At 47.8% G+C, this 20133-nt stretch overlaps 1 protein-coding gene across 6 annotated transcripts in view; it reads left to right on the forward strand.

The window, feature by feature from the left end:
- Gas7 (growth arrest specific 7) overlaps positions 1–20133 on the forward strand; it is a 230555-nt gene that overhangs the window by 113483 nt on the left and 96939 nt on the right. Inside the window, exon 1 of one of the 6 annotated variants that reach the window (XM_006246828.5) lies at positions 2756–2970. In XM_006246828.5, coding sequence (XP_006246890.1) covers positions 2947–2970 — 24 coding nt within the window. In that variant the 5' untranslated portion in view covers positions 2756–2946. 6 annotated transcript variants of the gene reach the window in all.

Raw genomic sequence — 20133 nt, forward strand, 5'->3', positions numbered from 1 at the left:
GGTGTCAAAGCTGACCCCCCACTCCCAACCCTGTGCCTCTGGAACTATAACTCTATGTCATCAAGGACAACATCCCTGTCTGGGCTTGTACCTCTTTTGATGGAACTAGAAAAGAAGCCAAACTGTCTTTAGCTATACTATAAAAGAGAATATATATAAAAACCTCAATAAAACACTAAAATGTCAGTCACAGCAGGATTGGAGTCAAGACCTCAGCAAGGAGAGCCAGAGAACAGGCAGGGTGCCCCTGGGACAGTTTGTGGGAGTCAGGGGTGGGGAGAAGAGGCCAGGGAGCCCAGCCTGTGCTGCAGGCCACCAAGCCTGGGCTCTAGGCCAGGGACATAGCCCCTGGTTTCTTGGGCCCAACCCTGCGCTGTAATTCTGTTTATTTCATTGAATATGAAATCCATATGGTTCTGATTTAATCCTTTTGGCCATCATCTTGGCGTGGCTTTGGAGCCAACAACCACTCGGAGAGCCTTTGAATTTTTTTCTGGAGAAGGTGGGAAGCTCTGCTCTTCCAGGATTCAGGGGGTAACCACAAGGCTCACATTGGATTTCAGGGGCCTTTGCAGGAGTCCAGAGAGGGAGGTGAATGAAGGAAGTTGGTTCTTATTCTGGTCCAGGACTCCAGGCTGGGTCTGACCGAAGGAGATTTTGGACTTCAAAGTAGATCTGAGTACTGGAGGGCTGCCTTTGGGTCCCAGGTGTGCTTAGTGCCAGATATCCATGTATACCCTGCTTCTTCATGGGAGTCACATGAGAGCTATGGGCTTTGCTTTGCTATGTTGGGTAGCAGCTGGCCATATCTGGGGCAGATAAAGGTTTGCAGAGTGACCTGATTTGATTATTCCATGTCGGGCATCTCTGGTTGGTTCCAGCTGCTGTACTGAGGTCAGTGATTCGAAACTGTCAGCGTGCACTTGAACCATATGCCCCAGAGGTTACACAGACATGGGCCCCACTTGGGGGTTTCAGCGTTAGGAAATCTGAGTGGCCCCAGAGCCTGCATTTTCTGATAGATTCCCAGGTGAGGTAACACTGCTGCTGGCAACCTGACAATCACACTTTAGACTGTTAATCCAGAATCAAAATAGCCTATGTCGAGTGAAAATCAATACAGATGACACACGTAAACATGGGTCACCTGCTCAGGGGGTGAAGACCCCTTCTTAGAGCTGAATCTGCTTGCTAGGTTATCTGCTCTGCTTTAACTTTCTTATCCCAGGGTGAAAATAATATTTTCAGTTATCATATAACAAAAGTGAACTTTTTGGCATGTAGTCCTAAAAATTTTAACACATTTAGATTCAGGTAGTCACCCCAACAGCCAGGATGCAGAAATTCCATCACTTCCAAAAGGTCCCTCCTTCGAGTTCCAGGCCAGCCTGGTCTACATATCAAATTCTAGGCCAGCCAAAGCTACATAGTGATGGATCCCATCTCTATTTTTTTCTTTCTGAATGCCTTTTCCACTCATACCTCGCCCCCATCCAAACCCCCGGCACCTTCCCCATCTGAGAATGTCACATGAATGAAATAACACACTGTGTGACCTTTGGCACCAGCTTCGTAGCACATGGTGCCTGTGTTCTGTCAGCTTGAGGCCTGTGGTTGACATGCAAAGAGGGAAAAGGGGCTGGGGTCCCACTGTCTCCTTCAAATGTGAGACCAAAACAAGTCCCGTTAGGCTCCATGTCGTAATGGTCCCATCTCTTCCCAATAGGTAGAGATCAAGTCCCCTACACTGGGGCCTTTGGGGACCATTTACATTCTAGTCACTACTCTTGAAGATTCTCAAATCAGACTTTGGGTGCACACTTGTTTTTATTTCTCACAGGTGAACAACTAGAGCAGGCTTGCCAAGTCTAATGGCAAGTATGTGCTTAGCATGATGGGAAACCGTCACTTTGCTGTCCAGCGGCCACATCACATTGCATGTCCTGGGTCACACTTGAAGGTTCCTGGTGCTCTGTAACCTGAGTCATCACTGAACTTGGAACCAACAATCTTCTTTATCCAAGCCTTTCCAGATCACACTTGACTTCAGAATGAGTCTTGAAAAGGCTCAGAGATCTGTCAAGGCACCGGCTTCCTCTAGGACCCTTCTATTTGGAGGCTGTGAGCGTTCTCCAGTGCTTAGGTGACTTAAATCATGGGAGCTCATTCCATGATCCATGTTTTCAATTTAGGAACCAAGAACGTCTGTGCTTCAGTGGGCTTCAGTTTGGTTCAGAGAAATATTAAACAAGAGGCAAAGATACACATCCCAGAGTCAGGGGTATAAGGCTCTAGGTTGCTCTCCTCTACTGTACACACACTTTTTATTTTAAACTGGAGGCTCCAGTGGGTGAAGTAACTTGACAAATGTCATTCAGATGGCAGGTGGCCTCTTGACTCCACTTAAGGCAGACGGCAGCAGAAGGGCACCTTTGTTTCTAGAAAACATCCTTAGTGATAACACACAGGCTTCTTCTCCGTGCAGCTTAATGGTTGAGCATTTGCAGTCTGACATACCTGGGCAAGATACGCACACAGCCTCACTGCTTGGCCTCAGACCCACCCCAGGTGGGAGCTGGCTTTAGGAAGAAACCTGTGCAGCCAACAAGGCCTCAGCTGACACCAGAGCTGGTGACTTAATGGAGAAGAAGATTCCTAAGAACAGAGTTCTTCTCTGGAGGCTGTCCCACCCCTCTCTCGAGGGAAGGAGCCCAGCTGTCCTGGAAGGCTGTGGACATGCTTTTCCGATTGCAGAATACTTCTCTTTCATTTTGAATATCATTTGTTTGGTTGCCACAGCAACGTCAAAGCTCCATTTTAATGCTAACCTGCGTGGTTGCAACTTTCTATATATAAATGCTGCTTTGCACACTGAATTAGCGGATGCCACGGGGAAACCGGGGATGTGGGGACTGTGGCAGAAAATGACCAGCCTGTCAGACTTGTATGAGGACAGACAGCAGGACTAAGGTGAGTGGGAATCCTGGCACTTCTTCAGTCATCTTTCAAGTAGATGCCCCAGGCTAGGAGGAGCAGGTGTAGCTGCTGACCGGCCAACTCCTGCAGACAGGGAAGTCTTCCTTGAATAGCCTCTTGAGCTAGGAGTGGACTCTGCTTTGGAGGGACTTCAGTGATTCCTTGCTTTCTCTGGTCCTTAAGACTTTTAGGAAGTCTGGGTTGCACAGCAACCAAGGTTCCAAAGAGCAAAGGAAGTCACCCAGATAGGATAGGTATCTGAGATGGACGTGTTCCTGGTTTCTATGGACTTACCTCAATTCTCCGATTTGAGTCTTTCTTTTGGTTTTGATTTTCTCCTTCTTCTTCTTCTTCTTCTTCTTCTTCTTCTTCTTCTTCTTCTTCTTCTTCTTCTTCTTCTTCTTCTTCTTCTTCTTCTTCTCCCTCTCCCTCTCCCTCTCCCTCCCCCCTCCTCCTCCTCCTCCCCCTCCTCCTCCTCCTCCTCTTTCTTCTTCTTCTTCTTCTTCTTCTTCTTCTTCTTCTTCTTCTTCTTCTTCTTCTTCTTCTTCTTCTTCTTCTTCTTCTTCTTCTTCTTCTTCTTCATTCCATCATGTGGCTAGTCTGTAGAGGCTCTAACTGGCGCAGTGGAGTTCTCAGGGGAAGCCTGGGAAGGTCTTTGGGAACCAGCTGGTATCATTCCCCCATTTGAGAGACTAGAGAGGTGACATGTTCTGGCAGAGGTCGCACGCAGCAGGTGGGGCAGGAAAGTCGGAGTTCCGTGCGGACCCCTCTGGCTCTTCAGACTCACACTGTACATTTTCTGCGATGAGGTCAGGGAAGCATTCGGAGTGCTCATATCAGTCAGGGGAGCTGCGAGAGGGAAATGCAGTCAGGGATTGCCTCTGTGTTTGAGCTGGAGAAATGTAATAAACACATGATTATATAATGAGATCCAGAAGACGACCTTTGAGAAAAAGCATAAAGTTCAAGTGCAGAAAGCTTGTATTTATAAGGGTCCCTGCAGTGTCTACATGGGACAGTTTGGCCAGGGACAGTTTTTCTGAGGCTTCGTTTCCCTAGGGATCCACAGACGACATTGAACGTCTTCCCACGGCTCTGCAGTGAGTTGGGTCACAGTAGGGGTGATCCCGTGGAGAACAGATTTGGGATGCAATGGGGCTGTGACGTGTCTGAGGGCAGCATGCTTTGCAAACCTCAAGCATCCACAAGTGTCAGCTTGCAATCCTGTTCTCCAATAGCTGACATGGGAACGTGCTGGCCAAGCCAGAGTTCTCCTTGGATCTCCTTTCTTAGTATGGTGCAACACACAGGACAGCTACATTGCTAGAGTGTCACCTTTTGGTGCCCCGTCCCACATAAGACATAAGCAAATATCTCAAAGGTCCAGATCTGAAGACATTGACCCCATTCTTTCCTTTGTTCCGTGTAAAATTTGATCTCGCTGTTTTACTCAGGCTGCTCTTGTACTCCATGACTTAAGTGATCTTCCTGCCTCGGCCTACTGAGTATACAGAAGACCAACAGGTGCATGCTACTGCACCCTTCAATCTCACCCCCATCTCTCCCTCCCCCTCATCTCCCTCCCCTCTTGCTATCTCCCCTTCCCTTTCTCCTTCCCCCTTTCTTTCTTACAGTGTTTCAAAAATATAAGTCAGACTGGAATCTACATTTTCCTATCTCTACCTCCCAAGTGCTGGTCACAGGCCTGATGAGGTCACTACCCTACCTAGTTCTAAAGGAAAACGATTCAGTAAAGTGAGACTGTCTCTGGGGAATCTGTGCATCTTAAACTTTGAGGCTCAAGCCATACATTGCATGTTAGTGAGTGTCTAGGATGAAAAGCAAAATGTCCCTGTGCTTGTGTGTAGCAAGAGTTGGTGTATATTTTAGTTCATGAAGGGAAATATGGTTTCTTTTGTCACTTAGCACTTTTCAAAAGAAACAAAAGTTTGGAAGCTGCTGGCCTCCAGTGGAGTAGTGACCAAATGAGCCCAGGCTCCCTCCAAAATGTCTGTGGATTCTCTTTCCAAGTGTAGGCTTGGGTAGGGTCAGTGTGTAGCACTGTCTAGAAGCAAAGACAGGGTCAAGCTGCCCAGTTGGGTGGTGGCTAGTCTGATGATAGCAGTGTAGCTATTTGTTCTCTTGGACCTACAAGCAAGAATAACACCTTCAGTGCCCAGGCCCACAGGACTGGTCCAGACAACATCCCTAGGGAAGACATCTTGTGACCCACACCCATAGAGATTTCTGTCACTGTCACTCTAGGCCCTGGGACACTCATTCCTGTGCCCCTGAGGCCTGCAGGAGAGAATTCCTCATTCCTCCTGGGAGAGTTTAATCCAACCTCCCTCCCACTAGACTCTGTACCCCAAGTGCTGGCTTTCTCTTTCCCCTCATGTGACTCTGGTCTTTTATGGTGAATGTCATCTCTCCATGCATCTGCCCTCACCCAGGCTCATATATTTACCCTAGTTTGGCATCTTCACACACCTACCTTGCTGAACATTATCTTCAGCTGATGGGTGAGAGAGGAAAGGTTAGACCAGACTGGGGACAAGGCTCAGGGGTGGGCAGGGAGTTGTCCACATATGTGCCATTCTTGGAAAGTACCCCAACTGATAGCCCAGAAACAAGCATTCAGCTGCACCCACTAGGATCAGTGGTAAGAGGTCCTGGCTAGAAAACTGGATGACATGGGCAGATCTGTTGCCGACAGCGTGGGGAAGTGGTACTGAGCTCTTTAAAAACCAAAATCATCTCTTCAAATGACAGGGTATGCAGATGGGCAGCAGATTCAAGCAGCAGGCCCAGCTGGTAGCCAGTGGGCAAAACTCAAGGGCAGAACAGTGAGATGTGTGGCTTCATTGTACTTTTGGTCTTTTGTTTCCCATGACACACACACAGTTTCATTGAAATACTTTTGTGTTACCAACATCTTAAAATCAGCACTTTTCGCACATGAAAATTCAGAGTTCCAGCTTCTCCCGCAAAAATGAGACACTGTGTGGTTACACCCAGCCTGCTGTCCAGTGGGGCTCTGACATGCTGCAGCTGACTCTCCGGGGTGCTTTCCCATTTGCCTCAAGTTCCCACCACCTCTGCTGATCAGCATCCTTGAGGCCAGTATATGATCATTATCTGTCCATCTGTCCATCCATCTACCTGTCTGTCTCTGTGTCTGTCTGTCTGTCTGTCTCTTCCTCTGTCTCTGTCTCTGTTTTTGTCTCTGTCTCTGTCTCTGTGTCTCTATGTCTCTGTCTCTATCTCTGTCTGTCTCTCTCTCTGTCTGTCTCTCTGTCTGTCTGTCTGTCTGTCTCTCTCTCTCTCTCTCTCTCTCTCTCTCTCTCTCTCTCTCTCTCTCTCTCTGTGTGTGTGTGTGTGTGTGTGTGTGTGTGTACCCATATCCACAGCAAGTATTGTTGGTGTCTGTCCAGCATGGGATTGTGCACTTGACTGCAGTTCCTCTTGGAGGCCAGAAGAGGGTGTCAGATCCCAAGGAGCTGGAGTTACAAGGATTTGTGAGCTGCGTAATGTGGGTGCTAGGAATGGAACTCAAATCCTCTGGAAGAGCAGTATGTACTCTTAATCACTGAGCCACCCGTCCAGCCCCTTAATCCCTTTTTGGATGACAACGGAGTATTCCATCTACCTGTAGATTCACTGATGTAATGCTGGTGGATGTCTTAGCCGGCTTTGTGTCTCTCTAATACAACACAGCGGAGTAAGTAAGTTACAAAGTCTAGAAAATTACTTGCTACATAGTTGTAGGGTTAGGGAAACCCAAACCATAGCAGCAGCTTCTGGTTTGTGGACTTCTTAGGGTGTCCTCCCATAGCAGAAGGCAGAAAGGCAATATAGTTTAAGAGTGATATGCAAGAGGAGGCCAGTCCTGTTTTGTTAACAAGCCCAACCTTTCAGTAACTAACCCACTTCTGATAGCAACATTAATCTGTCCATGAAGTCTGGGCCCTCATGACCTAATTAGCACTTAAAGGTCCCAGCTCTGAGCATTGTTGTGTTGGGTATCAAGTTTCTAATGTGAAAGCTCTTAGGGGTGTATTCCAACTTAACAAAACAAAACAAAACAAACACAATTGGCATCTCCAGCTTACCCTTAAAGACAGTCACTTGGCTGCCTTCCCATAGGACCAGCAGTGTGTAGCCCTAGTAACACAGCCAGAGAAGTGCGTCTCATTGTGAAGGACCAGGTAGGCTGCTCAATCTTATCAAGGATAACCAAGCATTCAGAGGAGCTGGAAGGCCTTCAGATGAAAATCTGATGCCAATCCTTTTTGTTTGTTTGTTTTGGTTTTTTGTTTGTTTGTTTCAAAGACAGGATTTCTTTGTGTAGCCCTGGCCATCCTGGACCTATCTCTGTAGACCAGGCTGGCCTCAAACTCACAGAGATCCGCATGCCTCTTCCTTCCCAAGTGCTGAGAGTAAAAGTGTATGCCATCTCTGCCCTGTGTGCTATCAGCTCTTTATAACATCCAGGCAATGTTCAACCACAGGTTGATTTCGAATCTTACACTGGATGCTCAGATAACATTTCACAATCACTGGGTCACTCCAGCCACCTCTCTGGCTAAGGGCTTTGATTGCTTCAGTAGACAGTCTGTGTGAGCCTTTCCCAAATGGCGTACTTGGAGAATTGACCCAAGGTCCTTGAGAAGTTTGCCTTCCAGAACCGATGACCTTGTGTCCCTAGCCCATTTTTCTATGTGCTTTGGTGAACTGGTCTGGGGATTAAATGTGTAAGAGCCCTCCATTGTGAGACAGACTGTCACATGGGCAGTGCAGTCTCTACCTTCTAGATTATTAGAGGTTCTCTCTCTCTCTCTCTCTCTCTCTCTCTCTCTCTCTCTCTCTCTCTCCCCCTCTCTCTCTCCCTCCCTCCCTCCTCTTGCTCTTGGTGCACAGGCCATTCCAGGAAACAAATGAGGTCCACATGCTAGATAAGTTGACAGGCACTGTTCAGAGTTTGGGAAGAAACCTATTTATCTTGTCCCCTGCACCCTGCACCCTGCACCCTGCACCCTGCACGCTGCACCCTGGCACCCTGCCTCCTACCCCATCTTCCCTCCATGTACGCAGGGTTTTGTGTAGTTCATGCTTACCTCAAACTCATTCTGTGAACCTGGGATCAACTTGAACTCCTTGATCCATCTGCCTTTACCTCCTGAGTGCCGGAACTCTATGTGTATCTCTATGTAGCGCCATGCCTAGTTTATAAGTTCTAGAGTTAACCCTAGGTCTTCATGTATGCTGTGCAGGCACTCCATCAACTGAGCTACAACTCAGGCTTGTGCATTTCTTATGCACATCTGTGTCTGGAGACAGATTTGAATGGAACTCTCTTTTTATGCCAGGAAGTAGTGGGCAAGTGCTCATCCCAGGTCACTCAAACCAGAGGAACAATGGCTGGAGAAGTTAAGCAGGGTGGAGCACACCTCCCAGGAGACATTCCCCTTCTAAGCTTCCAAACTTCAGTGCAGAGAGGAAGAGGCTCCCATGATTAGAGAGTGTAGGAGCCTAGTCTCTAGCTGTCTCTGCCTCTGACTTTGGTCAATGGGTAGAAGCTGCCTGCTAGAGCTCCCAGTTGTCAGACCCCAAACAAAAATGCTTGCACCCAGTGGCCTTCTGGGATTCGGGTTCACCCCTGGATGCTGGTAAGAGTTCTTTTTTTGTGGGAATGTATATGCTGTGATTTTGTTACTTACCCACTTAACAATCCACTTTCCCCTGCTGGTTCCTCTCTCCCCAGCTAACAAGCCTCCTACTAGCAATCACCATTGCCTTCCCTGGGTCAAATGGATAATGAGGGAGCTGGCTGCCTGGCTTCCTCTACAAACTAGGGTGTTTACCTTGGGAGTTAGCAGAGGTTCAATACATGGACTCAGAGGCAGCCTGGGGTGAGGAGAAATCAGCACTAGTCTAGGAGACAGAACTCCAGGTTCAAAGCACGCTATGAAATGAAAATAAGAAGCAATTCCCCTAAGGTTTCTGTAGGAGCCAAATAAGATTGTATATGTCAAGCTTCCTGACCTCTAACAGTGCTGCCTCTAGGGGGCTACAAACATTAGATCTCATGGCAAGAACTGATTGAAGATAGCCAAGGGTGGGAAATGGGAGATGGGAAACTTTGATCCCTGTGTCTCCTTATTCAGCCCATCTCTTTGGAGAAAAGCGCCTGCATGGGGGTCATTTCAGGAAGGGTGGCAGGGCCTTGCATAATAGTCTGCAGGTCTTGTTCGAGGTCCCGGAATAGCCTGTGCATACCTGGTGCTGGAAATCTCACAAGGCAGTCTTCCAGGCTGTCTTGTCTGGCTAGGACTTTGAGCCTCAATGCTAGAGAAATAGCTGAGGATTTGCAAAAGGAAAAACCAAGTGGGCTCAGCCATCACCGGTCTGGGATCTCCGTGTGTCTGAGAGTCATAGGCCGATGGGCCCCTGAATTCCAGTCTTGTCATTTCTGTGTCCTTCCTCCTGCTCCTTCTGTCAACCTGCTCAGTGTCAGGAAAGTTAGTCAGTGTTGCCCTGGGGGGTTCCACATAGCCTATTGGGGCAGCCTGGGTAGCATCAAATGAGTCTCAGTTCCCTCAGCTGATGGCAGCTCGAAAGGTTATCTAGAGACCTAACAGGTGGTAGAAAGTATCACAAAGCAGATTCATTTCTTTCAGAGTTTCTGCCCTCTGACTGACTCTGAAACTTCTCTAGGATAGAGGGGATTACTGTATATAGTCCAAGATGGCCTCAGACTCATGGTCTCAGGGTCTCAGCCTTCTGAGGGCTGGGTCTATCATGTCCCACCATGCTGGCTTGTTTTCTCATTATTACATTCTGGGGAGAATAAAAAGACAATTTCACATGGGATTTTCTAAGCTTATACAACTAATAGAATGTGATTGGAACTCTAGTGTGTGCTTCCCCTGTGACTTGCTGGAGACCAGAAGCTGGGTTTGAGGCAGGCAGATATCTGGGGGCAGGTGGGTGTTTCATGGGACTTCTGCTTGGTTTGTACTTCTGCCCCAAGCCAGTACAATCATGAAGATCTTGTGTTGGAATTCTCTGTAGGATCTTTCCAGAAGCCCCTGGAATCTTCCAGGCCCTCTTGTTTGGCTAGAGCTTTGTGTTTGAGGGGGAGGGAAGATAGACTGAAAAGAACTCACAAAAGGGAAAATCAAGTGGACTCATGATTTCACTCTGTGTTCACAGATGTTTCCTCCCTGGGCCTCTTCCTCCACAGGGCTCTCTGACCACAGACAAATGGGAAGTGGCTGTCAGCATCACCTTTCCCTGAGGAGTGCCAAGGTCCTCATGGGTTTTGGCCTCCGCTGCTGACCACAAGCTCATTCTGTAGCCCCATTAGGTTGGAATGTTCACATCAAAGTTCAGGGCAGCCAAAGGATGCTCTGTCCTGAGACTGGCAAGGGTTGGTGTTCATTCCTAGTCTCTGGCCCTCAGTTTCCTCATCTGTAAAATGGTGAGATGGAATCAAGTGATCATTGAAGTACGGTCTCCCGTTAACCGTGATCTGGTTCTGAGTCGGATCAGTTAAGAAAGGATGTTGAGAGTGAAGGCATGGGAGTTATCCCTGAGGTGGAAAATCTGCCACACAGCACAGCTCACTATCTACACAGAACAAGAAATGACTCACTCTTGAATTGAGGCTTCACCATAATCACCTTCCTGAGGTAGATTTATCTCTCAGTGCCTGGAGGTTAAGTGGGTGGTGTCTTCCCTTGCATGCCTAAGACAAGCCTTCCTGTTTCTGTCATGAGTGAGGTGTGAGCACAGCACGCTGGGTATGTCTGTGATTGCAGAGTTTTGGGAAAGAGGCTCCCGTTTGCAGATTGGTGAAAACATAATGTAACTTTAAATATACTTAAGGATGACCTTGAATTTTTGATTCTTATGAGTCTACCCCCTGAGTGGTAGGATTATTGGCTGAGTGCTGGGATTATAGGTGTGTGCCACCATACATAGCTTACGTGAGGCTGGGACACAGACTCAGGACAGCACCTGCTAAGCAGAAGCTCTGTCACCTGAACAGCAGTCCCGGCTATGTTAATTCTTTTGTTTGTTCCTTGTCTTTTTTCGAGACGAGGGCTTCTGAACTCACAGTATAGCTGAAGATGACTCTGGGTTTCTAATCCCCCTGCTTCTACCTTCTGAAATCCCTAGCATGGGCTTAGTTCCAAGATTCATAGTTTGATATTGGCACTCCTCCAGTGCTCCACGGATGTAGATGTGAGCGAGCAGGTTCCGGTCGTGAGGCCCAACTCACCCATTTTCATCTTTTGGCCGCCCCTTTGATCTCAGCTGTGTTTTTCCACACTTTCTGTTCCCCTTTCAGAGGTCGCGACTTCTGACAGTGCCCCGAGTTGCTTCTGAATTATTTTCTGAGATGAGCTCTTCCGTTAAGCTTTCAGCTTGGCATTTCCTCATTTGGAGTTGCCTCTCCCACCGTGCCAGCCTCCTCTGTTCTCATCCTTGGACAAAGACCGGTGGCATGTACCTCTGTCCAGAACACATGGACTCCTATTGACCTCTGAGCCATTTTCCCATTGCTGGAAGGTTCCTTACTTGTGGCTGACCCATGGTTTCTATAACACACATGCTCCTCTGTCCAGTTCCCAGTTTCCCCTTGGCTTTCAGAACAGGTGAGCAACCTGCCCAAGCACCTTGAATCTCACTGCGCTCGCTGCTCCTGCTGGGCAATTCTGGGCATCAGATGGTCGGTATAAAGGGAAGGGTAGGTCCTGTGTGCCCAGGGGGCTGACAACTCAGGGAGGGATCAGATCATTGAAAACCCTATCCCTTGGTTTAGAAACAGGACTGACGAGGGCCTAACACACATCTGCACTCAGGGGATCCTTGTTCTGGAAGACATCTTTCTCTACATCTCTGCTGACCTAGTGGTTCTTGAGTGGTTTCTCTTTCTGCCTTTGTTTCCTCCAAGATGGAGTACGTGTTTCCTTATTTCTTTTCTTCTACTTGCTAACCTAGGAGAGATCCGGTGAGGTTGACAGGCATTCCCGGAACAACTTCAGGGCCTTCACCACGGGCCCCACTTGCATTTTTATCATCTCGTCTTTACTTCCCCATAGTGATTCAGACCTCCGCATCTGCAGGGAATTCAAGTTCAGCTTTCCGGGATTACAAAAGCAGCCCGAGACCGCTCTCTAGATGCGCCAATTCTGTGCAACCTGAGTGTTTCCTAACACGTATCGAGTTTACAGCGAAGGATCCGTGGGGTAATTTTAGATCGCATAGCCACGACAGCTTTTAAGTTGTAGCTATTGTTATGTGTAATTGGGAAATATAAAACCACCAGTCGTATCCATGATTTCTTAGATGTTATTACTTTGACCTAGGTTAAATTTAAGTTGGCTATAAATTTAAAAATGTGGAGTGGGCCGATGGTGTGGCTCAGTGATAGAAGACATACCTAGTGAGTACATGACCTGAGCTTCCAAGCCCAACACTGTTGCTGTTGCTGCTGTTGTTGTTGTTGTTGTTGTTTTGTTGTTGTTGTTGTTGCTTTAATAAATCAATGCTGCTATGGCACAGGGGTGTCACAAGATGTTACAGCAGACTAAGCATGAATGAAGTTGGGAGTCACTGAGCAGAGAAACCTTGTAGGACCATCAGTAGATGGGATCTAATTTAGGTAATTGGACTCGGTAGCAGTCTCCTTTACCCACTGAGCCATATCTCCAAGTTATCCGGGCTTTTAAGACTGAACGCCATTTCTGATATATTGACTCAGCACTGGGAATCTTCTGTGATGTGGATGCCTAGAACCTTCCATATGCTACATACAGAAACTTGGTTTCTTGTCCCTCAATCTCTGCCCTGCACTCACACCCGTAGGCCTGGAGCCTGCTACTCCTTGTGGCTGTTTTTTTGTTGTTTTTTGTTTTTTGTTTTGTTTTGTTTTCTGTTCATTGGTATCTCCTCTTTGAGCTCAGGACTTACCACCCCTCCTGGGCCTCAAATCAGTTTCTCATCCACCCTCCTCTTTCTAAGAGAAGCAGGGGCCACACCCTCTGGGTATCGGGGAGCTGATTTTCGAGACGCTCTTAAATCTGGAATGTGCTAAGTCCCCTTTAGCCCCTGAATGTTGGGCCTGCGTGAGGAGGGAGGAAGATGGGATAGAGACCTGGTTGTTGCCTCTTGGAGAAGGGCTAGGGAATAGTGCACACCAATAGAAGGGGCAGGAAGGAAGATTCAAAGAGCATGGGTCTAAAAAGGTTCTGTTCTCCCACGTCTCAAGTTCGGCTCCCCGAATCTTACCTTATGAATCCCAAATCCACCTATAGGATTTAGCTACTCTTTCCACATGCCACCAGCTGCTGTCCAGGGCCAGACTGACCTCCACTGCCCATGTGGAACACTGCAGGTGGGCTGCCTTCAATTTATGCCAATGCCCTTTGAACTTGGATCTAGAGTCTCCATGCCTCAACCCCAAATCAGTTCCCACCATTGCTTGGACCCCTAAGTTTGTGGTGTTGGCTTTTTCCTGTTCTCCCTGGTATCAACTTCACTTTCTCCCACTGCCCTCATTTCATTGGCTGCCCAGCTGCTTCGTGCTTCTTACATCACGTCCCTGGCACTTGGATTAGGCTCTTCCTTTTCATCCCCGCTGTGGGGCAAATTCTTTATCTTTTCAGAAGCCTCTCTTCATCCTCCGGCCACAGTGATCCCGCCCTCCCTGGACTCTGAAAGCGCTTATTGTCTACAGACTAAGCCCTTTGGCATGGCTACGGTCTGCCTTAAAAGCTGTTTCTCTCCCCCGCTCCCCACCCCAATTTGTGACTTCTCTTTATCTTACAAATTTTACGAATCAGGCACTACTCTCATAGTGCCTCCATCTTCTGCAGAAGCAGGAAAAGGTAACCAGTAACTATTACATGTGATTGATCATGTAACCCAGGGACCACCTGTGAAGGAGGGGGTGCCTATGACCCTCTACCCTGGAGGCTGTACTATGAGGGTGAATAATTTCTCCCCTCATGACTATGAAGCATTTATGAAAAGTGAGTCATCCATGGCCAGATGTTCCTTATTAATTATCCTTATAACACAACACGATTCATCCTGCAGAAGACGGGAGCTAAGTGGCCTACTTCACTTGATAATTTTCAACTATCAGCCTCTATGGAAATGATTGCCAGTCTTTTGCTTTTGAATCACTAGTTCCCTGCTGTCTCTCCTCTATACCTGTGGCCCTGAATGTAGACATCTCCATGATTACAGGTGCCAAATGGAGAGAGCTCATTACTTTGTTTCTCACCATCAACCTTTAAGAGAAGAGGACCATTAATAAAACTCAAGTGATTTCCCAGACGAAACTCAGAATCCATTACCCTGTTATGCATAACCACATTACACCAGAGTCTTTCAGATCCTGAGAGATTAGCTGAGGAGAATCCTGAAGGATAAAGTCTTCAGGGCTAATGTGTTCTGCTTATCCCAGGTCAGAACATGTGTCCTGCTTTACAGAGGCCCAGAGAGATATCTGTCTGTGAGCTGGTGGCCATATTGGATTCGCAGGGTCAGCCATGTCTCTGTGTGGTCAGTGGTGTGCTGTTGCTTGAGAATGTATCTGCTTCTCTGTGTAACACAGAGCCAAGATGGTACTTAAGAAGCTTCCAGGGTCATTGCGATTCCATGATACTTGAAGAACTGGAAAAGGTGTTTCCATACATGTCCAAGTGCAATTTTGCTTTTAGCAGCAGAGGGTAGAGCCCACTTCGAAGAATAGGGAAGCACCATGATTCTCTATGTGCATTTGTGCCACAAAGCTAAGGGCTTGAGTTCCCCACCAACCCTCTCTCCTATACTGCCAGTGGGGTCCTACTTCCAGACAGGGCTCTCCTCCTTGTGGCCTATTTCAACCACTTGACAGACGCAGGGCTTTTTCTTGTTGTCACTGAGTTTGTTTAATTTTTAAAGTTACATTTACTGGGGTTTTTGTTGTTTTCTTTTCTTTCATAAAGGCATGGTCACATGCCTTGACACTTGTAGAAGTCAAAAGATAACACTTGGAGTCTGTTATCTCTGCTTGAGATTGTGCCTCAGACACTAAACTCAGATTTTCAGGGTGGCCCTATTACCACCACCGCCGCTGCCGCCACCACCATCAGGACAATGCTTGTTCTATATTTCACGCTGGCCTGGAAACAATCCTCCTGCCTTAGCCTCCAAGTGTTGGGATTACAGGCATGCACACTGTGCTCAGGTCTGTGTCTCCTAGCTCTGGTGATCTTATGTCTCCAGTGACCTCATTGATCTCCTCATCTCACTCCTTCCTGCCTCTTTTTCACTAGGAACTGAACCACTGCCCTCAGCCCCTCCTCCCTATCATATCAGCCCTTGCTCCTGTTGGCCACTCCAGTTGTGTACAGCTGTGCACAGTTACCCTCTTTCCACTCTTTCTTCTTGCTCCATCTCAAGAGCTGGTGTTTTCGCCTCTAGTAATCAGAGATGGAGATAGAATTCCCCTTGATTTATTAAGATATTCAATCACATGAGATATAGGGTTCCCTCAATGGTACCTTACTCAGATTGAGTGCTGAGTTTAAAGGTCATGACTACAGCATATGCCGTGTGTGTGTGTGTGTGTGTGTGTGTCTACTTCAATTGCTCTCCATCTTACTTTTTGAGATATGGTCTTTACACCTAGAGCTCTCTGATTGGCTAGACTGGCTAACCAGCAGCCTTAGGGGTTTTGCCTGCTTCTGCTCATGCCCCGCCCCCTACTCCCTTAGTACTAAGGTTACAGACATATGTGACCATGCCCAGCTTTTCATGTCAATGCTGTGGATCCAAACTCGGGTCCTCGTGGCTGTGTAACAGTTACATTGACAACTAGACCATTTCCCCAGACCCTAAACAACCTGTTCTTTGTTGTTTATAGATTTATCTATCATTGGACACTTGGACTACTTTTTGTCATGAACAAGAATGTATAAATAGCTCTTCAAAACCTTGCTTTCAGCTCCTTGGGGTATATGCCCACAAGTAGGGTGAGTGGATCTCATGCTGACTCTGTTTAAGTCTTAAAGAAAGTAGCTGTGCTGTTTTTCATAAGAACACAACTATTTTACACCAGAAATGCTCAAGGGTTTTCAATTTTTCTACACCTTCACAGTATTTGTTCTTAAAAAAAAAAAAACATGTAGCCAATCCCAAGGGATGCAGGTGACCACTCCCTGTGGTTGCGATTTGCATTTTCCTAACATTTCCGGGATGTGAAGCATCTCCTTGTCTCCTTAGAGGTCACGCTTCTGACCTTGGCAGAACGACCTCTGCTGGTTTTTTCACTCGGCTTCTTTGCTTTTCATTATCAAATATAGATGTTTTCTTGTGCTCAGGGACAGCCGCCTGTCTCTTATGCTCTCAGCCACCGAGAGAGCAACAACATGGCTGCAGCCCTTACGGAGTGCACGCAGAGTCCTCACGGCGCCGAGTGCGCTTTATCTCCCCTTTTCATTCCCGCAACCATTTAGAAAGATACTCGAGTGCCTCCACTTAACATCTGGAAAAAACACCCTGAAGCCTACCTGCCTCGCCTGAGATCTCAGAGCAGTGTGACAGCACCACGGAGATGCTGCTCCAACTCCCTCGCTGGGTGGTAACCTGAGTTATTTAATTCTATATAAAAGACCAGCCAGGGACAGCAGCTTCTTGGCAGAATGCTCGTGAAGCACGCAGAAGGCCCTGAATACGAGTCTTAGCACAGAAAAAACAATCAGCTGCTAAAATCCCAGAGACTGTGACAGAAAGTAAACACAGAAATATATGATTTAAGAGCTGCAATGGCTTCAAAAGGCTTGTGGTCATTTGTTTGTCTATGTGTGCATCTGTATGTATATGTGTGTGTGTGTGTACATATGTGTTTGTGTGTGTGTGTGTGTGTGTGTGTACATGTGTGAACGCAGCCATCTGTGTGTCATGGCATGCCCGTAGAAGTCAGAGGATGAGCTCAGCTTCGAGTCTTTGCCTTTCACCTCCTTTGAGATGTTATCTCTTGATTGTCCTTCCGTACCTCAGGCTACCTGGCCCACAAGCTTCCAGGAGCTTCCAGCTTCCCTTTCTGTCTTCTGTCTTGCCTAGAACCTCTGTGGTTATAGATGTAGTCTACTGTGGGTATTTGATTGTTGTTGTTTTGTTTTGTTTTGTTGTTTTTGAGCTCTGGGGATCCAAGTTTATGTTCTCATGCCAGCTCAGCAAGCATTCTCCCCACAGAGCTGACCCCCCCCCCCCGCCGCCTCCAGAAAGCTTTTAAACAGAATATCAGATTCACTGGGGATCCAGGTTCTTACCTAACCTATATAACTGGTAGATACTGTGTTGCTCTTGGGCCCAGCCCTGTTTTCACTAACTACCCTTCATGATAGAGAGCACAGATGGAAAGCCAAGGCCAGAGATTAGTTTCACACAATCGTTCTTTCTGGAAATTCTCCATTCTTTTCGTACTGGCTTTTATCAGGCCTTGGGTTCACACAGCTGGAGCCAGGCCCAAGTCAGAGCCCTAACTTAGGTTTGGGAAGAAGTTGGCTGAAACTTCTCCCAGCAGGGATAAGGCAGGCTCAGGGAGTCCTGCCGAAAATGCAGTAGACAAAGGTGCCCTTGTTCATAGGCCTCAGGGTGGGAGTCATCTGGTCAGTGACACAGGCTTGGCCATTGTATGCTTTGACCTCAGCCAATTTTTTTAAAGCTGAGAACGGGGGTGGGAGGGGAAGTCCTCTAGAAATTGTATCTGGAAAGGCGTGCATGGGCTGTTGATTTCCCAACAGGCACGGGAGCAGATTTGGGAGGAACTGTGCAATGTAGTGGGTTCTTTGTGAAAGAACAGAGATGTCAGTGATGAGAAAAGCCACAGGAACATCCCCCAGGGTGCTCAGCGCACTGACCCTGAGGCAGCTGCTTGCTTCAGCCACACTTTCCCCAGAGGGTGCCATGCGGAGCAAGTTGCCCGGAGCCCAGTCCTGAGGCTGAGGCTTCAGACCGGCCCTGGCACCTCTTCCATAGCAACTCTCCTTAAGGACCAGCTGCCCACTCATGGTAAGAGCCACTCCTGCAGAAGTATGCTTGACCTATCCCTTCTGTCTGTTGTGAAATGCCTTTAATAGTTCAGAGAGGATATTCTGAAAACTCTGTGAGACGGGGCAGAACTTGATGAGTCTGGGAGGTCCGTGGACCCTGTGTCAGGACGGGACATGTGCCCAAGACAAGTGCAGAAAGAGGAGGTGTGGGCCAGGTGTAAATGACAGGGGTGGGGGTGAGGAGTTGTGTGGAAAGATGGAAGAAGGAATATTTGGAGAGGGAAGGCTCACCTGACACAGGTAGTTAAAGGCATGTGATGGAGAAGAGAGCCAATGTGGGTTATTTATACATTTTCACCATTCTCCTTTTGCTATATATATTATATATTATATTTTTTCTAAATATAAAGCATGACTTCTTCCTGCCCATCTGGCATCCCCCCCCATGCCCCAGATTTACCAGGAAAGTTCTGAGGTGCAGGATCTAGGGAAGTACGGTGAATCTGTGCATGACGGTAAGGTAAGGGGAGCCTTTGGGTGTTTTAGCTCCCCAGATGGCCGTTAGGCACCAGTGACATCTAACTCACTTTCCAGATTGGCATATGCCTCCTTTCAGTTTGGCAGTGGAAGCTTTTCTGAGATATGGGGATAGAAAACTTTGTTCTTCTGATCCCTGAGCCTGGATGTCGCCTTCCTTAACGTAGGCTTTGTAGGACCCCCCCCCCACCCCCACTGAGTTGTTCTATGGCTGTGAGGTCCAGTTCACATGCCAAGCGTACTCAATCCCTGCATGGAGTCTTCCTCCACCTCGCTGGGCCACTAAGTACCCCTGATTTGAACATTCTTTTCTAGAAGCCTGAACTGGGACCAGGAGAAGACAGTAGTACTCGCTATCCAAGAGTGCTCTCTACCTGGGATCCTTGACCTCCCAAGAATATGTATAAGGGGGCTTTATAATAATAAACAGGTGTCTGAATGGTCTGGGGGGGGCACAGATCTAGTGCTGGGGCCAGACTAGGACTCTACATTTTTAGCTATCTCCCAAAGGACATGTGTGATGCTAGTTCAGAGGGCAACCCTTGGAGAGTAACTGCGGGGAAGACCGCAGGCTAGACCATCATGTTACAACCAAGCAAAGAATGCTCAGGATCGGACTATGGCATGCTATGGAGATGCTGCTGGGCCTGGTCAGGACTGAGGAGGAAAGGAGGATCCACAGAGAGCATGTGCACTGGTGTGCTGAGAGCTAGGAAGGGTTCAAGGCCAGCTTGTAGCAATGTGGGACATGGGGGTGCAGGACCACCGTTGGGGTGTGCCTACATTAAATGGACCGTGTCTGGGGTGTAATGCAAAGGGCTAACTGTGTGTGCTCATTTCTTAGATGACAAGCTCTCCTGGAGCCTGCCTAGTATGTGTACAGATGACTTTGGCTCCTGGCGACACATTGATAGGAACAGAGACAGAAGAAGCCCAGGATACCAGGGGAGAAAACAGTTTGCAGGGCAGACAGAGCTGAGTCCTTGAGAGTGGCTTCCACAGGGAAGGGGTAGACCCAGGCCTATTAGGACAGAACTCTGTGTAGTGATAGATGCAGTCCTAAGAGGCTGGGCACAGGCAGTGTTTAAGAAGAGGACCATGATTCTGAGTCACATGGCTATACATGAATAGGACTCCCCCCCCCCCTTTCACACAAATGGCACATCCTTAAAACAGACATTCTAGCATTTAGAATCATTGAGCATTAGATGCTCTCTGTTCAAAATAAGCCCTCGCAGACCATCTGGTCCAACTTCCACATTTGAGAGATGAAGAAATCAAGGCCCTCCCAACAGAGATGAGGCGGGTTGCTTAAGATCTCAAAACAAGGCTGCTACAGCTTCAAACAAGGCCCCCTGGGAGCACAGCTCACATTCTGGTGTGCATCTTGCATGTTGCTATGGTGTGGTGGTGTGTCCTCCGTGGCAAGGTCTTGGCAGTTATGGTCTGTCTGGTTCTCCTGTCTCTCTATCGGTGGATCCAACAGCTTTGCCACGAGGGGTCGGTAGGCTCACACCTTGACTGACCCTGGAAACTGTCCATCGGCTTTCATCTCCCTGCGGGC

The sequence above is a fragment of the Rattus norvegicus genome, chromosome 10 (assembly GCF_036323735.1).
Source record: "Rattus norvegicus strain BN/NHsdMcwi chromosome 10, GRCr8, whole genome shotgun sequence".
NCBI lineage: Eukaryota > Metazoa > Chordata > Mammalia > Rodentia > Muridae > Rattus > Rattus norvegicus.